The sequence below is a fragment of the Peromyscus californicus genome, unplaced genomic scaffold (assembly GCF_007827085.1).
Source record: "Peromyscus californicus insignis strain IS unplaced genomic scaffold, ASM782708v3 Scaffold_6__1_contigs__length_162567912, whole genome shotgun sequence".
Classification (NCBI taxonomy): domain Eukaryota; kingdom Metazoa; phylum Chordata; class Mammalia; order Rodentia; family Cricetidae; genus Peromyscus; species Peromyscus californicus.
In genome coordinates, this window is record NW_026294584.1 from 63,002,946 (window position 1) to 63,026,154 (window position 23,209).

Genomic DNA, 23,209 nt, shown 5'->3' on the forward strand with positions numbered 1-23,209 from the left:
CAAGTAGAGATGTCTCGGACTCACTGATCCCTTGTTTCTGCCATTATCAGAAAAGCACAGGAGTCCTCAGGAGAATGCTGCCTTTGCATCCAAAGAGCTGCATTCCTTCTTTCTGCTGCCCACCATGAGATTCTAAAAGCTTCTAAGTTTTTTTCTCCTGAGCTCCACCCCCAGTCTCTCTTTATGGGATGCACTGAGAAAATCTCTTCAAAGTTAATTAGTTAGATTGTCAAGTGAGAAGGCTTAATGGCCCTAAAGTTAGGGAAATAAGGTCCAGGAGTGTTAGACTTCACAAAAGAGCCGCGTCAGCATTGCCAGAAGGGGCTGAGGGACTCGGTGTGGAATCTGCTCTAGGGACAGGTGGTAAGTGCATGATGGGAATCCTCTACTGATGAGACAGAGATTCTGCAGAATAGAGTGGCTGGAGCAGCTTCTGATTGGGGGGATTGTTTGCCAAAGGCAATCTTGGACTCTGGCACAGGTAACTTGAGGCAGTGTGTTCAACTAGGGTTTAATGATGGCAATGAGATCAAGGTGGCATGCTCAGCCTAGTTTACCTGCAGAGGGTCCACTATGTACCCATAAACACACCCGCCTCAGCCATGGGACTTCAGAGTGTAGAATTCCACACTGTGTCAAGTCATTGGTTATTTTCTCATGACTTTATTGGATTTGGCAACACTGCAGAGTTGGCCAAGATGCTGGGGTGATGAATATGTGCTTGGTATGAGTGATCTGTACAATACTATCTTTCCATAGAGTACCCATGGGATACTCACCCCATGCTCAATAGACATTACTGCATTCTAATAATTAATTGTGGACATAGAATCCAGGGTAAGAAAACTGTCATTGTTTTGAGTGCATTTGTCTCTGTCCTGCTTTTAGATGGATGAGAAAGGATGATCTGAAATAAACTCCACCTGCTCTTCTTTCAGCCTAGACATGAAGGAGGCCAGCATTTTAGTTCCACAAAGCAAGCCCCTGGTTATCTCTCATGCCTCTGGGCTGGAGGTGAGTCTGCCTCACAAGTGGTTTAATGAGGACATTTAATCAGTAGACATGCAATGTACCACATGCAACTTTGTTTTTGTATTCTGCATCCTTCACTGCCTTGTGTGAAAGATAGAGTACCAAAGCAGAGAGAGAGATGAGTAGACTTTAAACATTACTATGAGGGCACCTGGAGAGTTGGCTCTGTGGTTAGGAGCACTGGCTACTCTTGCAAAGGACCCAGGTTCAGTTCTCAATACCTACCTGGCAGCTCACAATAATCTATAACTCCAATCCCAGGAGATCTAATGCCTGTTTCTAGCCTCTGTTGGGCTCCAGGCATGGATGTGATACACAGACCTACACGCAAGCAAAATACCAATACACATAAAAATATATATGTTTAAAAATTATCAGAACCTGGAATTGCCACAGAATGGATTGGTTGACAAACACAATGTCAATAGCACAGTGGTGACTTTATTGCTTATTCACTGGAGTAAGCTGGTAGACTTGTAAGTGTTCTGCTCAGGTGGCCATTCCTTCCTCAGAAATGGGCACTCAGCCCTTACCACGTTTTCCATTCTTAGCTGAAGTTCTCTAAACTGTGGACTATGCACGTTCTAAGCATGAGAGAAAAAGAAATGGAATGAAGCAAATATCACAAGGCTGTGTCACTTTGAAGACTGAGCTCCTGTCTACACTGACCTCCATATCCCTGCCAGGGAGAAAGCGAACAGGTATTGGCTAATTCACTGGGACTTAGCTTTGAGGAAACCTCTGTGACAGTGGCCATGGGGTTGTCTGAGTTTGCCCTAACTTAAGAGCCATGTTGTTGGTCTGAATGAGAAATATCCCCCTTGTAGTCTCAGACATTTGAGCACTTGGTCCCCTGTTGATGGAGATGTTGGGAGGGTTAACGGCATGCGGCCTTGCTGGGAGAAGTTCATCATTGGCCAGGCTCAGGGTGGGGGTTGTTGATAGCCTAAAGCTTTGAACCACTTCCTGCTCATTCTCTCTGCTTCCTGCTTGCAGTTCAAGATGTGAGCTCTCAGCTTTCACCTTCCTGTTTCAGCCAACATGCCTGCTGCCTGCCACCAAGCTGTCTCCATCATTGTGACCTCTATTTCTTTGGAACCATAAGCCAAAATAAACTCTTTCGTCTGTAAGTTGCCTTGGCCATGCTGCTTTATCACAGCGACAGAAAAGGAATTGATGCAGCCATTAAAAAGCCTTGAGTGATTTGAGGGGCAGCAGCTGCACTGTAGAAAAGTACTATGTTGCTCACTATGATTCCCAAGAATGGAAGGAGCCAGGAAGAGGGCAGGCATGGGGCAAAGGAAAGAAAGAGAAAGCTTCTCCTCTCTCCTGGCTGTGTCTCTTCAGCCAGACAGAATGTGATCTATTGTGGGGTGATGCTTGCCCAGGCCTGAAAAAAAAAACACAAAAAACTAATGAATACCACTATATCTAGAAGCTCCAAATTTCACTGCCCAAACACACAATTTATCAGTAAAGCTGGCCACACAACACTGAATTTTGTAACTCCTATATTAATTATCTAACAATGTATGTGGCAGGTGTAGTAGGATGCTTCTGAAATGGTCCTATGACCCCACTGGAACTGAGCTGTTTATCATGCAACAGCAAGATCTTAGAGACAGTGTCATCTGCTTTTCTGCTAAAACAGACAGTGCACTGAGTGGAGCTGGCTGTACAACAAAGATGACTTCTTTGCCAGTAGAAGAAAGTATTTGCATTTTCCTTGCAGCTTATAGAACAGCATGAAAGAAAAGATATGAATAAAATGATAACTGTGAAACAAACAAAACTCAGGGGACCCTGAGGTCCCATTAATATACCATGAGGCATGGCTTCTGCTCCAACACGGTGACAGAGGAGCCATTGTGCCCACACTCACAAGAAAAACCCACAAAGTCAGTAAATTTCTCAGATCCAGAAGAGAGTTGAGTTTTCAGGGCAAGTTGTCACCTGGTTAAAATCAGGATCCTTTCTGAAGTCACAGCCCAGCTCTGCTTAGGTGGAGCAGAAGCTTCTGGAGACAAACTCCGAGATGTAAAGATGGTACCAGGATTTGCCAGGGGGTACCATGGTGTGATGTCTTGGGTGGACTCACAGCCTCGGGGATCTTTCTGAGACCCCACAAAGTGCTCACAAGGAAGAGCTAGGAAAGTGTTGCTGTGGCTCTAGAAGACAGGAGGGCTGGGAAGATGCTTGGTGGACAAAGATCTATGACAAGCTCAAGGATGTGAGTTCTGAACCCCAGCACCCACACAGAAGCTGGCCACAATGCACATCAAAGTCCTGTCACTGACAGCGAGGAGACAGAGATGGGCAGATCCCTGAACCTCACCAGCCAGTTACCTCCAGGCTCAGTGAGAGACCCTGTCTCAAAATATAAGGTAGGGAATAAAAGAGGGCATCCAGTATTGACCTTTGGCAGGTGAGTGTATCCCATACTCCTACGGACAAATACATCATCATACACACAAAATACATTTTAAAAAGAAGGCAAGGAGGGATAGTCATTGTGATGGGCACCTAGAGCATCCTTGAAAGAAGAGACCTATTCTCCAGGTGAAAAAAGTTAGACCAGACACTCAACCTTCCTTGAGAGGGTAACACTTCCTGCTCTGGATTCCAGAACCTTGCCTCTCTCTCCAAAGTGGTAAATAAAGCCATGACCAGTGAAGATCACTGGCCACTCAAATGCTGAGATATAGTTACAGGATGAGCGGGTGTTCCCCCTATGCTACACCTGATACACATACCCAGTTCTGGAACCCATACTGGGTCCATCCCATAATGGTCTTCTCAGCTGAAAAACACAGTCTTTCTCTGAGAAGTGTGTAGGGAAGCACAGAGCCAACCTGAGAAACCAAACAGAGCTACAGGGACTCTGAAACCCCTCATCCGCAGACACAGAGCATTTGATCCAGCCTGTCAGATTGTTAACAAAGAAAACTCCCACAATAACGTTTGTCCATCATACTTGCTGTCTACCACAGCACATCTGGCCTTCAAAGGAAATTTGTTTTAAAATATTTTAGATGTATTTATTTTATTTTATGCATATAAGTATTTTGCCTGCAAGTATGCATGTGCAGAATGTGCATACAGTAGCCATGGGAGTCAGAAAAGGGTATTGGAACCCCTGAAAATGGAGTTGCAAATGGTTGTGAGCCACTTTGTGGGTGCTGGGAATTGAACCCGGGTCCTCTGTAGGAGCAGCCAGTGCTGTTACCCATGGAGTAGTCTCTTTGGGCCCCTTCCTTGGAAATTTTAAGGTATGACAAATGGTGAGGGGGACAGAAGATATACAGCAAGTATCAGAGCAGACTCGGGTGTGATGAGTATTTATCATGTTGGGCTTTTTTCTTTTGTTCTTGTTGTTGGTTTTGATTTTCATTTTTGTGTGTCTGTTTTTGTTTCTGGGAGAGAGAGAGACAGAGAGAGAGACAGAGAGAGACAGAGAGAGACAGAGAGAGACAGAGAGACTGAAGTTGGGTATAAGCAAAGTAGGAACTATCTGATAGGAGTTGGGGGAGAGGTAAACATGATTAAAAGATACTTTATGGAAATTTTTAATTGAAAACAACCACCGAGAGAAATGAAGAATGCCTTCAGCAGGCTCCTCTGTAGAGATGGCAAGCCTGAGAAAGTCACCAGGGGCTGGAGGACAGGTCAGTGGGAACTCAAAGATGTAAACATGTATATTTAGAATTCCAGAAGGGAAGCCCAAGTGAGGAAGAAATACATACAATAATGATAACACAGAAACTTTCAAAATCAATAACAGACACAAAACCACAATCCAGAAAGTACAGAGAATATCAACTAAGACTGAAGAGGGATGTCACTTCCAAACTGCAGGAGACTGAAGATAAGGAGAAAAATCTCAAAAGAAGTTATTGGAATCACAGAGAGAGAGAGAGAGAGAGAGAGAGAGAGAGAGAGAGAGAGATGAGGGGAGGGGGAGGGGGATGAAGAGGAGAGATGAAAAGAGAGAGGAGAAGATAAGAGAGGAGAAAGGGAGATGTTTTTCCAGCTGTAAAGAAAAAGTCATGTTGGTTGTAAAACAATGGATACAACTGACCAGTATCACATTGAGCAAGTTAAGTCAAGACTCAGACAAATAGTGCCTGTTCTCTCTCACTTGTACACCCTGGATTTTGTATATACATATAAAATCATGTATGTATATTTGACATAAAAGTAGAAGCAAAACTTTCTAGAGGAAAGGAAATTAATAGAGGAGGAGAAGAGAGGTGAGGGAAGGTGGGGGATGGGGATGATTAAACTTTATTATGTATTTATATGAAGAAATGTTCCCTATTAAATGTGGTACCATGTATAACAACTATACATCAATTTTAAAAAGGTGTGAAATAAGTTAACATTTTCTACACAGGAGCAAGGGTAAGGATGACATCCGGTTCCTCATCAGGAACCAAGGGCACAGGAGAAGGAGAGTGAAAGACAGACATCAGTAAAAAGATGGGGACCAAAAAGCACAAGCTTGAAAAACAAAAGTGAGGGACTCTGGGAACCAGCCACACAGACCCCCACAAGCAGGAGCCATTTAAAGATGATGAAATCAGAAAGGGTGTGGAAAAGAAAGAAAGGTTAAAAAGAATCTTCCTCTTTTCTCAGTCGGTGCTAAAGTGAATTGTTCAACATGGGCATGGAGTGTGTGTTGATCTGTTTGGCATACAGTTAGATAGAAGAGACACAGTGATAGCAACAGAGTTCTGTTGTTCCAGGGTCGGGTGGGAGCACTTCCTGTGCACTCTGGTCTTTCCAAGCCTGGATTTAAAACAATTGCAAAATGAGTTGCAAAATAGTTATATGCTAAGATAGAAGAAAAATGGAATCACATAAAATGGTCAATTAAAACCAAAGAATACAGAAAAACAGGTAAAACAGAGAGCAAATTTGTAAAATCAGTTAAAAACCCAGGGAGATGTTAATCCAGCATATCCATGACACTTTCAGTGTAAATGCCTAAAGACAGTTAAAAGACAGAGGTTTTTAGAATGGGAAAATCCAACTGCATATAGTCTCCTGTAAATGAATTAGATACATGCCGAGATAGCTGAAGGGTTTATGAAACCACCCTCCCTGAGGGACTACTGGGGGAGTTGTTGGGAGAAGGGTATCATTTTCTCCAGTGGTGTAACCATGGATAAGTAGTTTATTCTCCAGGAAGTAATATCCGACCCTGCTTATGCAAGCAATGCTGATTAAACATAGTGTTCTACACACTAAAAAAGATAGCATAGTGGAGGGGGCTCCTTAGGGAGAAGAAGGGTTTCTGTAGAAGAGGGAGGGTTATGAGATGTCGAGAAAGGGTGATGGAGATAAAAACAACTGAAACTCATTATATATATGAAACTTTAAACTATTATTTTTATTTATATGTATGAGTGTTTTACCTGCTTGGATGTCTGCATACCATGTGCATGCTTGGTGCCCACAGAGGCCAGAAGGGGTCACTTGACTCTTGGAACTGGAGTTAGGGAAGGTTGTGAGTTGCTATATGGGCATAATTGAGCCTGAATTTTCTTGAAGAGCAGCTAGTGTTCTTAACCCTTGAGCCATTGCTCTGGCCTCATAGGTATGAAAACCTGAAATAATTAAATAAAAATAAACTCATTAGAAATGCAGAGAGGTCAAAGATAAAGGCATAATGATATATATCCCATGCTAATAGTGATTTAAAAAAATTTCACAGAACTGTGTTAAACTTGAGCAAAGCAACAAAAATTATGAAGAAAAAAATCAGGTTCATACATAATAGCAACAGGGTCAATTTTCCAAGAACACTTAATTGTTCTAAGTATTTGTCCATCCTGCAGCAGCAAAACCATCCAGCATGATGTAAAAGCTGACAGAACTAAAGAGAGAAACAAATTTACTGGTGCAGTCTTTCAGTAATTGATAGCTCAGACCAGCAGAAAATCAGTAACAATACAGTTGATTTGAAAGACTATCAATCAACTTGATGTTTTGACAGGTCTAGAATACCATACACAAAAGAACATCACACACATTCTTCTCAAACTCCCCTAAGACATCCACCAAGGTAGGTTACACTGCAGGTCATCAAATGAATGAACAATGGGGAGAGACCAGAAATCATACAAAAGCTTTTCTCAGATCGCAGAGAAATTAAATGAACCTAGAAACAGAATGATGGCTGCCCAATCCCCAAGTATCTGGAGACTAAACCCAATTCTAGGGCCAGCAAGATGGCTCAGCAGGAAAAGGAACAATAGAATATTACTCAGCAATGAAAATAATGAACTGGTGAGACATGCAATAATGTGCTGGATCTCAGAAACATGTCATTCTGTGAGGGCTTCACAATGTAGACTCGTTTACAGAAGACTCTAGAACAAGTGGGACCATCTACAGTAACAAAATGAAAACAGTTATGTACTGGGGAGATTATGGAGAAGAGGCAAGCTGCACCCTTGTGTGTGGGGTGAGTGGGCTAATTTTTATTGGAGCATTGGCTGTTCAAGGGCTTGTACCTGTCAAAACAGATGGTCCTTTTACTCTATGCACATTATACCACAAGAGAAAGAGCAGAAAAGAAATAAAAGGAACGACTTGGAAAGATGGACTAACCCAAAATCCACTTTGCAGGAACTTCTAAGAAGAAATCTATCTGCATCATGGAATAAGAATGAACTCTGTTTCCCTAAAATGTTAACTGGTTATATCAAAATCCAACATATCTCCACGAAAACTCACGAGACAGGTTTGACAGCTTTCCCGCCTTTTCTTTTGCAAACTTCCAAGCTTGTTGATAAAGCTTGCTTCTGAAGAGCAACAGGACCCCAGGCCTGAGTTCATGGGGAGTCTCGGGGCCACTATCAGCTGCCTGCCTGATCCTTCCCAAGGCTCTGTCCCCCCAGAGTCACTGAATTTGCTGTTCAGAGGGTGTGAGGGAGAAAGGGGGTTGCTGATAATCACATGTGACCCCACAAGTCAGGACCCAGGAGTAGACAAGGACCGGAAAAAGTGGACAGGAGGAACCGTGCAAACTATGGTGAAGCACAGTGAGTGATCTGGCCAGTAGCCCGTGCCACTGTCTGCCCTGAGGGACCCCTGCTGCAACGTCAAAGACCTTCCTTGCAGCACTAGTTCCAGATTTGGCCATCTTCCTTGGAAAGCAGCAGCTGCGAAACTTACTTCAGAGATGCAGGAATCAATGAAAGAATTTGCTCAAAGATTCTCAAGTGGAAGTGGCGAAGCAGATTCTGCCCCCAAACCAAGTTCAGCCCGCCGCAGTGAACCATGGAGCTGCTTTTGAATGTGAAGATACACCTAAAGGGGGTCATACTAAGTTGGAACTGAGCACAATAAATAAATAGCAGAAATAATTTCAACAAATAACTGAAGACCCCCCCCTCCCAGCTTGGTGAACCAATGGGCTTGCTGGAATTGTTTACATTATGGGTGACTGACTCAAAGGCAGTTTCATCATGTACTACTCAGTGAGCTCATGGAAATAGTACATGAACTTGGAAGGGGAACATGGAAAGGGGTTGGGGGGCGGGCGGCAAAGAGCTGGAGGGGAAGCAAGGGTTAATATGATCGGACTAACTGGAGCTTTAAGAAGATTCACCCCTTTTCACTGTTAGAAGGGTGCCTAAGGAGTGGGCTTGTACCAAACCAAAGTGCCTAAAGGCTAAGGGTATTCCGGACCTCTTCTGAACCTAGTCTTCCTGCACACTGTGTGCACCATCCAATTAAGGATTTGGGGTTCAGAAATGAAAGCTGAACTCTGTGCCTTGGTATTCCATCCAGATTTATTCAAATCCAACTAAACATCGTGAAAAAAAATCTAGAAAAAAAAAAACCGCGAACATCTTGCTCATTAATACAGCTGTACCCAAGTGTGCTCTTGGCCACAGTGCGGGCTGTGGTTCTAAGATGTTGCAATGCAGTCTCATGAAGCCTCTGCGCTTTCTTAGTTTGTGTGCCTGCATTCTCAAGGGCGGGGATTACTCCCACCTGTGTCCAAACGCTGCCTAATTAAACCAGGACTACAAGTAAACAGGGAAGGATGGGTAGCCAACTGCAAAGACTTAGCTTGCAGAAAACAGTAGTGTGTCCCCTGCCCTCCTTAGTTACCGCCCCAGTGAAGTGGATACTGGGCAAAGGAAGCCCACCTGCTATCTGAGCGCAGGCATGCGGGGTGGAAAGGAGCCTGCATCCCTCAGCTGTGGTTTTTAGGAACCTTGCCAAGGATCCCCGAGTGTCAGCCCTGCTCCTCCTCCGCCCCCTCCACTTTCTCGCCCTCGCCAGTGCAGTGGCTCCTGGTAGAACCTCGCATGCCACCTCCCGACCATCCCCGGGGTTGGCGCCCGGAGCAAGGAGCAGGAGCTGCAGGGGAGCGCGGCCCCTTGGAGTTGCTTTTTTCTTAACTAAGCCCTCGCGGAGGGGCGTGCCAGGATCTGCACCGTCTGCACTTGCAGTCCTGACTGCCGTGGGTCTGGAGAGCCTTGCAGAGACCCCGCTGGAGTTCAACACCACCCCCCTGGGGTCCTGGTCCTGTGACTTTGGCGGGTGGCATGTGAATGAGCACGGCTTGACTTCCCCGCCTCTGGCGCAGGGCAGGGCAACGTGGACATCTTGCACTCCCCACCCAGCTTCTTGCCCCTCCTCAAGTCCTCTTGGAGCTGCTCCTGCTTCTGGTTTGTAGAGACCTGGACTGTTTCCCAGCAAGGCAGCCCTGGGCAGAGCGCCCTCAGAGCGCCTGGCGCCGGCCAGGGCTCCCTTCAGGGTGCGGGCTGCTGCTCTGAGGGCTCTGGGCTGCGGATCCCAGGACTCTGCGCAAGGGAGCTCGCAGAAGCCTGGAGCCCGCAGAAGCCTGGAGTAAAGGTCCCCAACGGGAAAAGGAGGACGCCCGACACATCTCCCCCGAGGCGCTCATCTGCATCGCCAGCCTCCACTCTCCCACGAAGTTTGCAAGGTAGAGGATCCCAGATCCCCAACTTCTTGCGAACATGAATCAAACAGCTGGAGCCTCCAACAACGTCAGGTGTCCCCCGGGGAAAGGCCATAAGGTAAGAGACCCGAGATGGAGGGGAGAGGACTGTTGTGCACGTCTAGAGTCGCTGGAGATTCGCATGCATTAGGAACTGCCATGCATTCCTTCCCAGCACCAGTGTGTCCTTCAGTGGCGACAGTAGATGAATGGCGCGGATTCTTGAGGATGTGTGATATTTAACAGACCCAGAGCCAGCTAGCTAGAAGGGCTCCGTGTATGTGACCCTGGGCTTGGAGATGCTCTGTTGCTAGTCTTCACTGGTTCAGGTCTAGTGAATGCAGCTGTTTGCCTCTATTAAGTTTTCCAGGAGGATATGTCTGCAGGAGGTCTTCCAGACTGGAACTCCCAAAGAGACTTTGAGCTCTTGTCGGTGCCACAGACACGTGCTATGTTAACTTTAATAGACCAATGTGTGCCTGCAGTTATTCCTAGGAAACTAGTGCAGTTCAGAGAAAGGGGTCATTCAGGGTCTAGCAGGGGCCTCCAGAAGCTAGCACATAGGGTCAGGGCTTGGAAATGTCTACTTCCCACACTCAAGGGTGCGGATCCAGATTCTTCCCGCGCCGGTCTCCAGCTGCAGTCTTCCCTTGGTGGCATCTAGTCACCTGTGGTTGTCTTGTGAGCGGTTGCAAGCAAATTGCTTAGCTGGATAACCAGGAGAGCACACACCAATACATGTGCGACTGTACTTGCCAAATGTTTCAAAATGTTTAGGGTAGTTTTTAATCTAAAGGCAAATACTTGGAGTATTTGTTATGCCGACTGGATCGAAGCTGTCAACATTTATCTTGTGTTTGCTGTGCCTAAACTTGCATATACATTACAGACATGTGGCTATTGGCATGTCAGGAAAATATTGCCATAAGGATCCGCTTGGTGGATTTTGGGGTGTGGGGTTAGGGTAAGTAATGACATTGGGCTCATTTGGTGGCTAAGGGAAGCCATGATCTGCTACATTGATATAAGAGGTAGCTATGGCCATAGTATACTTTTATTTCAGATGAATAGTTAACTGTCATTTTCACCTTATCAGATCTGGATGAAACATTTTAATCAGCAGGTCATGTGACTGACCTTTGTTCTTATGCACTATGATCCGATCAGTTCCTGGTTCTACATTTACCTTTCTTACTATCCAGAGGAAATGTCTTTTAAATCCATAATGGCTGACATTATAAGATTTTAAATTAAAAAATAATAAAGTTTCACACATTGGTGATTATATAGTAGAGACATCTGTGTGGTTCAGAAGATCATTCAATAATTTCTTAAAAGAAAAAAAGAAAGATAGAAAGCCTTTGGTTCCACTGGCAAAGTGCCTTTTTGGCAGAATTGGATTGCAGAGTATCGACACCAATAAACTCTTCTGGGAAGTGTTGGAACACATACCACCAGCACTTAGAAGGTGCTAGATAGAGAACCCCTTAGTCACAAGCCAAGGATTGGCCCATTCATTTGTGGTGTGTCTACATAACGTTCAGTCCATCAACCTCATTAACTCAGCAGTAAGTCAAGATCAATCCATCATTCATGTCAATCAGTCAAATGCAACTCTATGCTACAGCCCAAGAACTGAGGCGCTAAGGAAGATCAAAGGTGATGTTCACTCTCTTCAGAGTTCCCAATAGCCTACCTTTTATGACCTAAAGTCTGTGGTGACTCTCCACTGCCAAAGTCAAGGTGATGTGAGCTAAGGAGAAAGATGGTAAGTCCTGTTCTTAGAGAAGAGCCCCGTGTAGGGTGCTGTTTTGAAAGTGTTTTACAGGGAGATTGCAATGATAGAAATGAGGATAATGGTGGGCTGGCACCCTTCATGATTAATAACAAGTCAGCAGAGGGTCTTGGCTGTCAACAATGCGCAATGCTGTTTGTACTATATGTGGTTTAGGTTACAATGTTTCTAAATAAAATAAAATTCAATAATATAAGCTTCCTTTATTAGAAGTTTGAAAGAAGTTGCTCTCACTGCACCTGCTGCTCTGAGTCATCTTGGGAGATGGCCATGATGGACTCGATTGATCTGACATCATTCATCCACTAATAGAAATAAACCACCTTAAACTGGCCAATCTGTTAGAATTTGTTCTTGCACAGACAATTTTTTTTTGTGTGTGTATTCCTATGTGCATGGTGCATGCATGTGGTTGTGCATGATGAAGTCAGAGAATGACTCTGGATGTTGTTTCTCAGCCACCATCCATGTTTAGTCTTTGAGACAGGGTCTCTCACTGGTGGAATTCTCCAAGTAGGTTAGGATGGCTGGCTGGTGAGCCTTGGGGATAGTGGTTCTTGACCTTCCTAACACTGGGACCCTTTAATACAGTTCCTCATGTTGTGGTGACCCCCAACCATAAAATTATTTTCATTGATACTTCATAACTATAATTTTGCTACTGTTATGAATCATAATGTAAATATTCTTGAAGACAGGGATTTGCCAAAGGGGTCACAATCCACAAGTTGAGAACTTCTGCTCAAGTATCTGTGTATATCTGCCTCAAACTCCAGTCTTCAGACTTGCAAGCACTTTCCTGACTCAGCTCTCTCCCAGCTCAATGCAGACAGTCCTGGAGGGGCACCTTGTCTTGTAGGTGGATACTCACTGTTGGAGTTCAGTCGTGCTGAGACATGTTGTCAGTAGATTTATTCTCAATTACTGAGGGCTCAGGACTGAGAAACAAAAGCTCTTTGTTGTATCTTACATGCTCCTAAGTATGATACAATTGACCATCTGCTGAGGGCTATGGAGGCAAGCCATCATGTTGTCCTCTGCTGTAGGCAATTATCACTGCTACAGAGAAGTGAAGTGAAGAAGGTAAGGCCATATGGGATGATAGAGAAGTATTTTCCATGGGGTCCTAGAGTCACTCTTGAACTGGGTTGTGGTACTGAACAGTGCCTGAGACTCAGTGAGTACTCATTAGCAACCAGGGCTAATTGTTGTGCAAGTAGCCGAGTCTGGACTAACAGGGTGAGACTGCCCACGGTCTGAGTCATGCCACAGCATCCCCTGTGCTGTTATTGACTCCTGGAAACTTACAAGGGCTCTCCATTCTTGAAGTGAAGGCAGCAAGGTTGAAGTTTTGTAGACAATGGGAAGCTTCAGTTCTGGGGACCACACTGTCCCCTGTTGTGGTAGCTTGAGTGAAAACGGCCCCCACAGGCTCATAGAGAATGGCACTATTAGGATGGAAGAAGTGTGTCACTGGGGATGAGCTTTGAGGTTTCAGTTGCTCAAGCCAGGCCCAGTGTCTCTTTCTCTTCCTTTGAATCAGGATGTAGACCTCCTTTCTCCAGCACCATGTCTACATGCACACTGCCATGTTTCCTGTCATGATGACAATGGACTAAACCTCTGAACTGTAAGCTAGCCCCAATTAAATGTTTTTCTTTATATGAGTTGCTGTGGTCATGGTGTCTCTTCACATAGATAGAAACCCTAACTAAGTCACCTACACAGGAAGTAGAGTCAGACAGCCAGTGGGAGAGAGTCCCAGGCAAAGAAGGACTTCCTTTCCTCCTCAGGACTAAGGAAAACACCATGGCTCTTACTGAGGATTTTTGCTCACAGGCCTGTCCAACCTGAGGCCCTAGGCTGCTTGAAGCTCATGAAAGCCATGGCTGTGGCCCAACAAAAGCTCATAAACTTGCTTAAAACATGAGGTATGTGCGCACACACACACACACACACACACACACACACACACACACACACACACACACATTGGGTGCACATGTGGAGGCCAGAGGTCAACATAAAATGTCTTCATTCACTGCTCTCCATCTTGTTTGCATTGCTCTTCATTTATTGAACCTCCATCCATTGAACCCGTAGCTCTAATTGGCTAGACTGGCTGGCCAGCAAGATCCAGAGATCTTCCTGTCTGAAACCCCAACCTCCTCCTCCAAGACTTGGGATGAAGATGAAGACATGCACAACTATACCTGGCTTTTCACTTGGGTGCTTGGGATATGAACTCGGTTCTTTATGCTTGTGCACCAAGTACTTAACCCATTGAACTAGCTCTCCAGCCCCACGTTATGATTACTATTTGTGTAACTTGACTGTGCTGTTCTTTTAAAAATATGTTAAATGTATTATTGCCTGCTTTTGAGACCCTTTCCCTTCTACTGGGCTGCCTTTTCTAATTTTAATGTGAGGGGATGTGCCTACTCTTACTACAACTTGTTATGCCATATTTGGTCGATAGCCTTGGGAGGCCTGACCTTTTCTGAAGGGAAATGGAAGAGGAGTGGATCTTGGGGAGAGGAAAGGTATGGGGGAAGAATTGTAAGAAGAGAGGAGGGAAGGGAAACTGTGGTTGGGATGCAATTTATGAGAGAAGAATAAATAAATAATAATTTTCATAGCTGGATACAATGTATCTTGATCATATCTATCTTCTCCCTCCAACTCCCTTTCCTCTCAACTTCATGTTGGACCCCTCCCCCTCGATGCCACTTCTTTCCTTTATATAACCCACTGGGTCCAATAAGTGCCGTTTGTTTGGGCACAAATGTAAGGCCAACCACTCTGACATGAGCAACCTACTAGAAGTCACACCCCTTAGGAAAAGTTAGTCTCCAGCACAGCAGCTATCAGCTGTATGGCTCCTCTGCTAGAGGTGAGCTAAGTAAGGATCCCTTCCCCCACCTATGTTTGAAATTTAACTGTGTTTATCTTGTGTAGGTCTTTTGCAACTATTATGAATTTGTGTGTGCAAAAGCCACATCATATCCAGAGGAAAACATTTCTCAGAATTCTTTCCAGCAGCCTCTGGCTTTTAATTCATTTTGTCTTATCGTCCATGATGTTCCCTGATCCTTGAGAAGAGGGAGGGAGGTTGATATTCATCTACAATGGAGCATTCACAGTTTGCATGGTTCTTGAGTGTGAATGCTGTAGACGATAATGTCCTTTGGCAATGTCAGAAAGTTGGACATGCCTGGCAGCTTTTCTGAAAGAGGAACTAACTTGTGGCTTTGTGTTGTCAGTCTTACTTTAGCATCAAAGCAACGATTGATCAGTCCTCTACCTCTGGAAGCCGTGGAGTTAGCCATCCAAGCTTGCTCAGAGAAACTCAGTTTTACCAGCACATCATGAAATTAGTTCACCTCTGTGTAGGAGTTTTATGTGGGACTTCCTTGTAGGATCTTCAACGGCTTCCAGGTGTCCAAGCCACTTACACAAGCCTCTGAGGACTTCTGCAGTGACAGCCTTCTGTCTGCTGTTCTCTCCAATTCCTGTCATCTCCGAAATGACACTTCTGAAAACTTTAACCAAGCTATTTACATTCTGCTTTTAGTGTTTATTTCACTAAAGCGGGGTAAGTTGGGTAGGAAAGATGCTACCTGTCGGCTCATGTGTGTGTCACTTTCCCTTGATATGAAATGAAAAAACATCTATTAATGGAAACCATTTTGGATCAATCAGATGCTATTTTGTGGAATGATGTGAACCTGTATTTTCATTCTTGTATGCCCTTGGAAACACACATATATGTACATAGGGATTTTTACAGATAGAAGGACACATTTATTGACCAAAGTAAACTGGTATTACAATACTGCTAATAAAATTCCTGCACGTGTATTTACAAATATACCTAGAAATGAAAAACAATGGTTTACTTCAAAATGACTTCATCATATAGAAATGGGGGTTAGAAGAATCATACTCTATTTTTTTCTGGGTACAGAATTCGATCTAATATGATTTTGCTTGTCTTTTGGCCCTTGAAGAATAGTGTTCTACTGCATTCAGGTTTCATTTTGTTTGTTTGTTTGTTTGTTTGTCTTTTTCCTACTGAGACATGAAACTGGTTGAGTTCTTGTTCTCTGACTGGAATGTATCATCTTCTCTATCTAATTTCAAGATTGCATCACTGTCTTTGTGTTTCCACACTGAACTCTCACATGGTCAAGTATGACTTTGTTTATATTTACCCTGCTAGTAGTTCAGAGGTCATCTTGAATTTTCAAATGCATCACATTTTGGAACTTTGTGGCCGCTGTCTCCTCAATGTCTTTTTCTCCTGTCTCATTCTTTACTTGTCAGGGTGACAAGTGTCTGTGTGGCTCTGTGGAACTCTGGACCTCTTGTAAGAGTCTGTCTTCCAGGACAAGCTGCTGCTGAGACCTTCTGCGCTTGCTTGCAAGAGTCCATAACAATCTGGCCTGTGGGCTCTTTTCATTCTCCTCTGTATGGCGAGGTGGGAAGGAGTCTGGGACCCTCATCTGATTGTCCAGTCATTTCTCCCAACCAGTTGTATGCAGTTCTGCCTGAGCTGCACTGGCTGTAGCATCTCAGGGATGGTAGAGTATAATATAGGCTGGGAAGACAGGGAAGGGCGCTCCATCTACACAGACCCAAGGGAGTCATCCTCTATGCTGGTGCAGCCTTTCCAGGGCAACTGTTTCTGGGTCACCTCGTGTCAGTCACCTTTCAGCTGTGCTGTGGGAGTAAGCCTAGTCAACTCATTGGTACCACACAGCCATGCATCCCATGCTGTGGGAGTAAGCCTGGTAAACTCATTGGTATCACAGAGTGGACTGTGGTGGAATCATACTTTGTTCTGTTGTTGGGATCTTGGGACATGGGAGTTGGCATAGTTCCAATCTCCCCCAGGGGGGAAAAACCTGCAACAGACACTCATTAGATTATCCCTCTACTTCTTCTCATCTTTGGCTATAACTGCTGCTCTACCTTCACATTTAATGACTCTTTCTTTTCTTCTCTCTTCTGCTGTCGGCTTACTCAGACATTTGCTTTTGATGCTACTTTTAAAAAATTATTGTAATTTCTACTTTGTTCCTTTTCCATACTCCTGATTTCTTGTTTGAAGCCATGATGCTTTTTCATCTATGGTAAGTACCCCTTTCTTTGATGAACCCCATTACTGTGACCACTTGAGACCCTTGTCTGATAGCCCTAACATCCCAGTGTCGCATCTTGGGATCAGTCAACGTAGACTGCGTTTTCTCCTTGGGGATCTATCGTATGCCTCTTTCCTTGCGTTTAAAGTCCAACTTTATCTTGGGCATTTTGAGCATTTGGAAATTCTGGATTCTCTTAGGTTTCTCTGATGATTTGTTGCTTGTTCTTATGAATAATTTAGTTGAGTGGCAACCCAAATGCAAATGTTGTTCTTTCATCCTCACTTAGGTCACTGGAATCTTCCCAGTGTTTGTGTGGGTGCAGCTGGAGTCTCAGGAGGATTGAGGCTCAGCGCTTGAGTTGCTTTGCTCTTTTCTTAATTTGAGAACTCCTCCTCCTCTCTCTCACTTTTTGGCTTCTTTCACTTTGTGCACTCCTGTTCTGCCCAGAGTCTGGGGCCTCTCCCATGCTTCCATGGCTTTTCCTTTTGTGTTTTGTGTACAGATGCTGACATCCTGTATGTGATAGTTCAACCAGAGATTATTTTATCCATGCTGAGCATGCAGCTGCACCTTTATCTTTCATCAGTAAACTTGGTGCCCAGGCTTAGCATCACATGCTCTGTAGGTCACACCCACCCTGGTACTTGAGTTTCAATTACAAATCAATAACTCACAGTTTATTTCTTCCAATTTTTAGCTCAAACTTTACTTGTCTCTGTGACCTGGGGCTCTGTCCAGGGGAAGAATAGGAAACTGGGCTCCTTTTTTTCCAGTGTGGCTGCCATCTACCTTCTCCTCGAGAGGAGACTTTGCTTAAATATTTGCTCACCTCTCCTTGTTGATCAGAGCTGGCTCTCTCTTCCCTTTCCTTTCCTGCTGGCTCTCTCTCCTCTCCTCTTCCATAGAGCTTGCTTAGTCTAAAGGTTTCCTTTGTTATGCCTGCCCCCAATTAGGAGCAGTGCTTTCTTATTGTTTTAGAATTTCATGCACGCGTATAATATCTTGACCAAATTCATCCCCATTCCTTCTATTTTCCCTCCTATCTATCACTTTTCCTCCCAACTTTGTGTGCTCTGTTTAAACTCCACCAAGTGCACTTAGTGCTGCATGTATGTGCATGGGTGTAGGGCTATATCTACAGGAATATGGGTAGACTCTCAGGACTGAAGAAAACCAGGGGTCCTTCCTCCCGCGGCCAGCAGCTGCAATAGTTTCTCGGGTAGGGATGGAACCGTGGGAGCTGGCTTTTGTCTGATTGATCTTGTGCAGGTCTTACACATGCTGTCACAGCTGCTGTTTGTTCATGTGTGTAACCACCCTGGCATGCTTGTCATCCACCCTGTCTTCTTGTTGTCTCGTCCACGTCCTCCTTCCTGTTTTCCTTCCTCCTCTTTTGTGACTCTGCTTGCTTGGATCCACAGAGCTTTTTCCTGCTGGAATGTCTCACTTGGTTTCTAAACATTTAGACCCACACTCCACTGGAAGCAAGCAGCCTCCTCGTCTCCATGACATGGAGGCTCTGTCCTCCATTTCCAGACAGCTTGGTCACTATCTCCCTTTCTGGAAGGCCTTTTCTCAAATGATTAAGTCATCAGCTGAGTCACAAGCTTCCCTGGGCCAAGAAGAGCTCAAGTGAGCTCATGGCTCCTCAATGATCCCGCTGTGACACACGATGTCTCCTTCCCTCCCATCTCCTCCTTCCCCACATTGGCAGGAGTACAACGTCCACCTGACTCCTCTAAGAAGTTTCCATTGTAACTTCTAGACCCAAGAATCAGCCCCCAACTTGTTCTTTGATTTTTAAATTCACCCTTCCTACCTGCTCTGACTTGGTCCCACCTGTGCCTGAATCCTCTGATTTGCTGATCCTAAGGGTGGCATCTGTCACCTTCTGTGGCAGCACCTGGTTCCTCTTGTGTTTGCAAATCTCCCACACCTAATATGGAGTGTTTGAAGACAGGATCTAATCTAGCAGGTCATTTCTCTCCATCCCCTCATTTCTTCAGCTGAAGTGATTAATGAGAGAGTCGGGGTGCTCTCCCATTGGCTCCCCACTCCCATTCTTGTCGCATTTGCCCACACCAGACTGTTTTGTGGCTTCTCTGTCCTGCTGGAGGAAAGATCAAGGGTCACAACCAGCCTACACCAGGCACAGGGCAGCCTGTTGAGTAGCCTGAAGATACCTCCCCAGTGCCTAGTGTTACGAGAATGGATGTTGTGTTCAGTGTGTATCTTCCCCATCATCCTTCTTTATACTACACAAAAAGTCTACTTGTTTGATCATTTCTGAAAGAAACAGGAAAGGGCACCATATAAATAAAAAATGTAAATTCTTTTTACTACCCAGGAACTAAATCATCCTGAGGATTTTAGAAAGTTCAATGTGGTACATAAAAGATAAATTGCCTTAATGACTTCCAGTATATCAGTGAAAATCTATTTATGTTATTTTGGTTTTACATTTTATTGATTTTTAAAATTTTAATTGTCCCCATTTTCTGAGTTAAATGCATAAAATGAATATAAGCTCATGCATAAGTTAAATTTCCAGGAATAGAAAGCAGTAAATGAGTAGTAATTGTTTTCCTGGTTTCATTTGTTGGATTTTTTTTAAGTCAAAAGCTGAATCTTAAGTGTGCCACATGGCCGGTCCCTCCCCAAGGGCTTCCAAGTATGACTCAACCAGCCAGGGCTTGAAAATACTTGGGAAAATGTGTTTCCATGATATGGACTGTGGATAGACTATTTCTCTTGTCATCCCCTACACAATATATCACCACAGCTATTTTACAATATTGATAGTGTGTTACGTGCTGTAAATAACCTAGAGATGATTTAAATACAGGCAAATATTATACCATCTATACGGCTATAGATGGTTGGTGAACATCTGAAGAGTGGGATTTTATGGAACCTCCAAACTGGACACTATCTTTGCATGTGGGCTTGCAAATCTATTTAGTCAAGAGAATAGAAGAGTGTAATGTAACTCCTTGCTCATCTTCTGCTGAGTGTGTTAGGGCTTCAGAATGCTTGTCCTGTTTTCATATCACAGCGATCATGTGATATGTGCCCTCTCCATGTTGACCTTCCTTTCTTATGATGATTCTAAAAAGAATATTAAGGAACTATAAGGCATACAGACATTAGTAATTTAAAATTACACCAGACCAGGTATACACAGAGCCACAAATATCCATGTTCTTCCTTGTATTTATTTATTTGTGTATTTTGAGATAGTCTCCTGGACCTCACATGAGTCTCAAACTCTCTATAGAGCTAAGGATGACCTTTAAGCAGATCTTTCTGCTTCTACCTCCAGAGTGCTGGTGTTGCAGATGTGCACACCCCACTCACTGTTATGCAATGCTGGAGACCAAACCTAGAGTTCTGTGACTGTTGGCAAACACTCCACCAATTGAGCTACATTTCCAGACCTTAAAATGTTTTGTAATACAAAAAGTCTGATAAAGTACTAGTCCATTTTAAAGCATCTTAACCACCCATACGTGGAGAGACTTGCCTCAGGATTGTTACTGGAAGAGTCTGAGAGCAGAGAACATGGAAGGCAACAGACAAGACCTTGTTAGCTGAGCTGAGTGTCATGTTTGTCACCTGTGGCATCCCAGAATACTTGCTTCTGAGAGTGGAGGACATCCAGCTAAGCCTTAAGGGTCTATCAAGATTTAATTCTGTTAACATTCCAGCCTTCAAAGCATCCAGGCCCACTGATGGCCATTAGAAAGCCAGGACTGAGCATAGGGACCAAAGGTGGTTCTCTAGTGAAATGTTCTTAGGAAGGAAACCAGTACCAGTGGGTCCTTCAGCCTCTGGAGTTCACTCAGTTGAAAGACATATCCAGTTGCCCAACTAGTCTCTTTGGGAGTCCCTACCACTGTCCTTTATTTTTTAATGATTACCTAAATAACTATATAATCATATAAAGCACTTACATTAATGAAGTTCACACTCTGTGTCTTAAAATCAATATCAAATATGGTGATAACTACTTCGTTTGCTCTTGAAATATCAAGACACTGGGAGACTACGGTTAATAACTTAGTTAAGATATAATCGACTGTACAAATTCACATTGTACAGTCAGTAAGCTTTTGGGTAAGTATGCACACACCCATTAGAACACTGAGGAGATAAGTATCATTCCAGAAAGTTCTAAGTGCCTTGAGATCTCTTTTCTGCCCCCTGCCCACTCTTCCACAGGAAAACATCACCTTTTCTTCAATTATTATATTTTCATTTTCTAACATTTTCTATGAGAATGTTAAAGTGCGAGTACTTTTGTGACAACTTTCTTTAAGTGTAGATTTTTTCAGATACGTTCATATTATAAACACGTATCAATAGTGTACTTCTGGCCTATGTGCCTCACATTGGCCAGGTTCTGGATTTGAACCCTAGAACTACCACATAAATCATTTGTTTCAGAGTAATGTGGGATCATGTGTCTATACTGTGATTATTGTGTCTTCTTCTATGATGGACATTTGGAAGCTTCAGGTTTGGGGATATTGTTAATAAGATGTTATAAGCCTTTGTTCACCAGTCTTTTATGGGTGTAGCTGGTATCTCATGTAGATAGGAGTATCTGCAAGATATGGTAGGGATGTGATTAGTGTGTGTAGGGGACATGTCCATGCAAAGGCCAGAGGTCAAATTCTGAGTGTCATTTTTAAGAAGCTGTCTACCTTGTTTTTTGAGACAGAGTTTCTCAATGACCTGGAACTCACCACATAGACTAGGATAGCTGGCCAGGAAGTCCCACATACCCACCTGTCCCCACCTCCCTAGTGCTGGGATCACAAGCACATTACAAGGTCCAGGCTGTTTACTTGGCTTCTGGGACTTGGACCCGGGTCCTCATGCTTATGTGGGGCCACTTTACTGACTAAGCCATCTCTCCAGCTCCCGGATTAGCTTGTTTTAAAAGTTTAAACTGTCAGATTGTTTTCACCAGTGGCTCTAGAATTTTACTTTCCACCCATGTATAAGAGACTTCCAGTCTCTGAATCCTTGTCAGGGCTCAGAATGACTTCTTTTTTCATCAAGTGTGTAATGTCGTCTTGGGACAGCTGAGATACGTGTTTTACCAGTGACTGTGTTAAGCATCTTTTCATGCTAGTTGTCTATACACAGATTGCTGAAGAACACATGGTAACTTTTGAAGAATATAGATTTATACTTGGGACATTTACATGCAGGAGGAAAAACCAGCTTTGATCCTTACCCACCACTGTATGGAAATATTTTCTCAAAATGGGTCATAAATACAGATGTCAAACTTGAAACCCTAAAAGATCCAAAAGGATCAACTGGGATGGCTCAGTTGATCAATTTCACAGGCCTCCTCAGAGAATTAAGTTGGAACTGTTTTCCTTTCTTTTGTTTAAACACCCCTGTTTTATGGACTTCTGATTTGCATTTTGTTTTGCTTATTTGAAGTTTTTTTATTCTTTCTTCCTTTCTTAAAGCAAGGGCTGAGGTCATTGACTTAGGTCTATAGCCCTATTTAACATGGATATTTAGCATAAACTACACACTGTTTTGCTTTTTCAAAATATTTGTATTTGTTCTTTGAGAATTTCATAGGTGCATACAACATATTTTGATCTTATTCACACTATTCCTCCTCCAACCCCTCTGCACTGTGCCTCCAATGCATTTCCCTGACAATTCCATGTCCTCTTCTTTTCATTGTTTTTCATATTGAGTCCAGCTAATGTGACTGTGGGTCTGGGCCATTCATCCACTAGAGTTCCAGTAACCTACTGGTCTCTACACCCTGAAACAAAGATGACTGTCTCTCATGCAGTAGCTATCAGCTACCAATCACTCCTGGGCCTTTACGAGACATCCCCATATATGCTGAGATTATGACTGCCTCGATCTTGTGTAGGTATCTACAGCTACTGTGAGCTCCTTAGTGCAATGGCCATGTCGTGTCCAGAAGACAGCTCTCCTCCAGTTCTTACCTTCTTACTGCCATAGCTACCATGACATTTCTTGGGCCTTGGATGGTGGAAGCCTGATACAAATGGCCCATCCACAGCTGAGCACTCATTGTTGCTTATAGTTGACACTTGGACCAGATAAGAGTCTCTGAATTATCACTGCCTATTGCAAATGAAGCTTCTCTGACCAAAACTGAGAGCGACGTTAATCTGTAGTTATAAACAAGAATGTTTAGGAGGCAGTTTGACAGCATTTAGCATGGCAGAAACAGATTTCCCCCTA

The 23,209-nt window shown here is 43.8% G+C and overlaps 1 protein-coding gene across 1 annotated transcript in view; it reads left to right on the top strand.

Moving 5' to 3' along the window:
- Positions 1-9,966: 9,966 nt before the first annotated feature.
- Dpp6 (dipeptidyl peptidase like 6) overlaps positions 9,967-23,209 on the top strand; it is an 883,656-nt gene continuing 870,413 nt past the window's right edge. Inside the window, exon 1 of the mRNA XM_052721907.1 lies at positions 9,967-10,094. Coding sequence (XP_052577867.1) covers positions 10,035-10,094 — 60 coding nt within the window. The 5' untranslated portion in view covers positions 9,967-10,034. The remainder of the gene's footprint in view (positions 10,095-23,209) is intronic.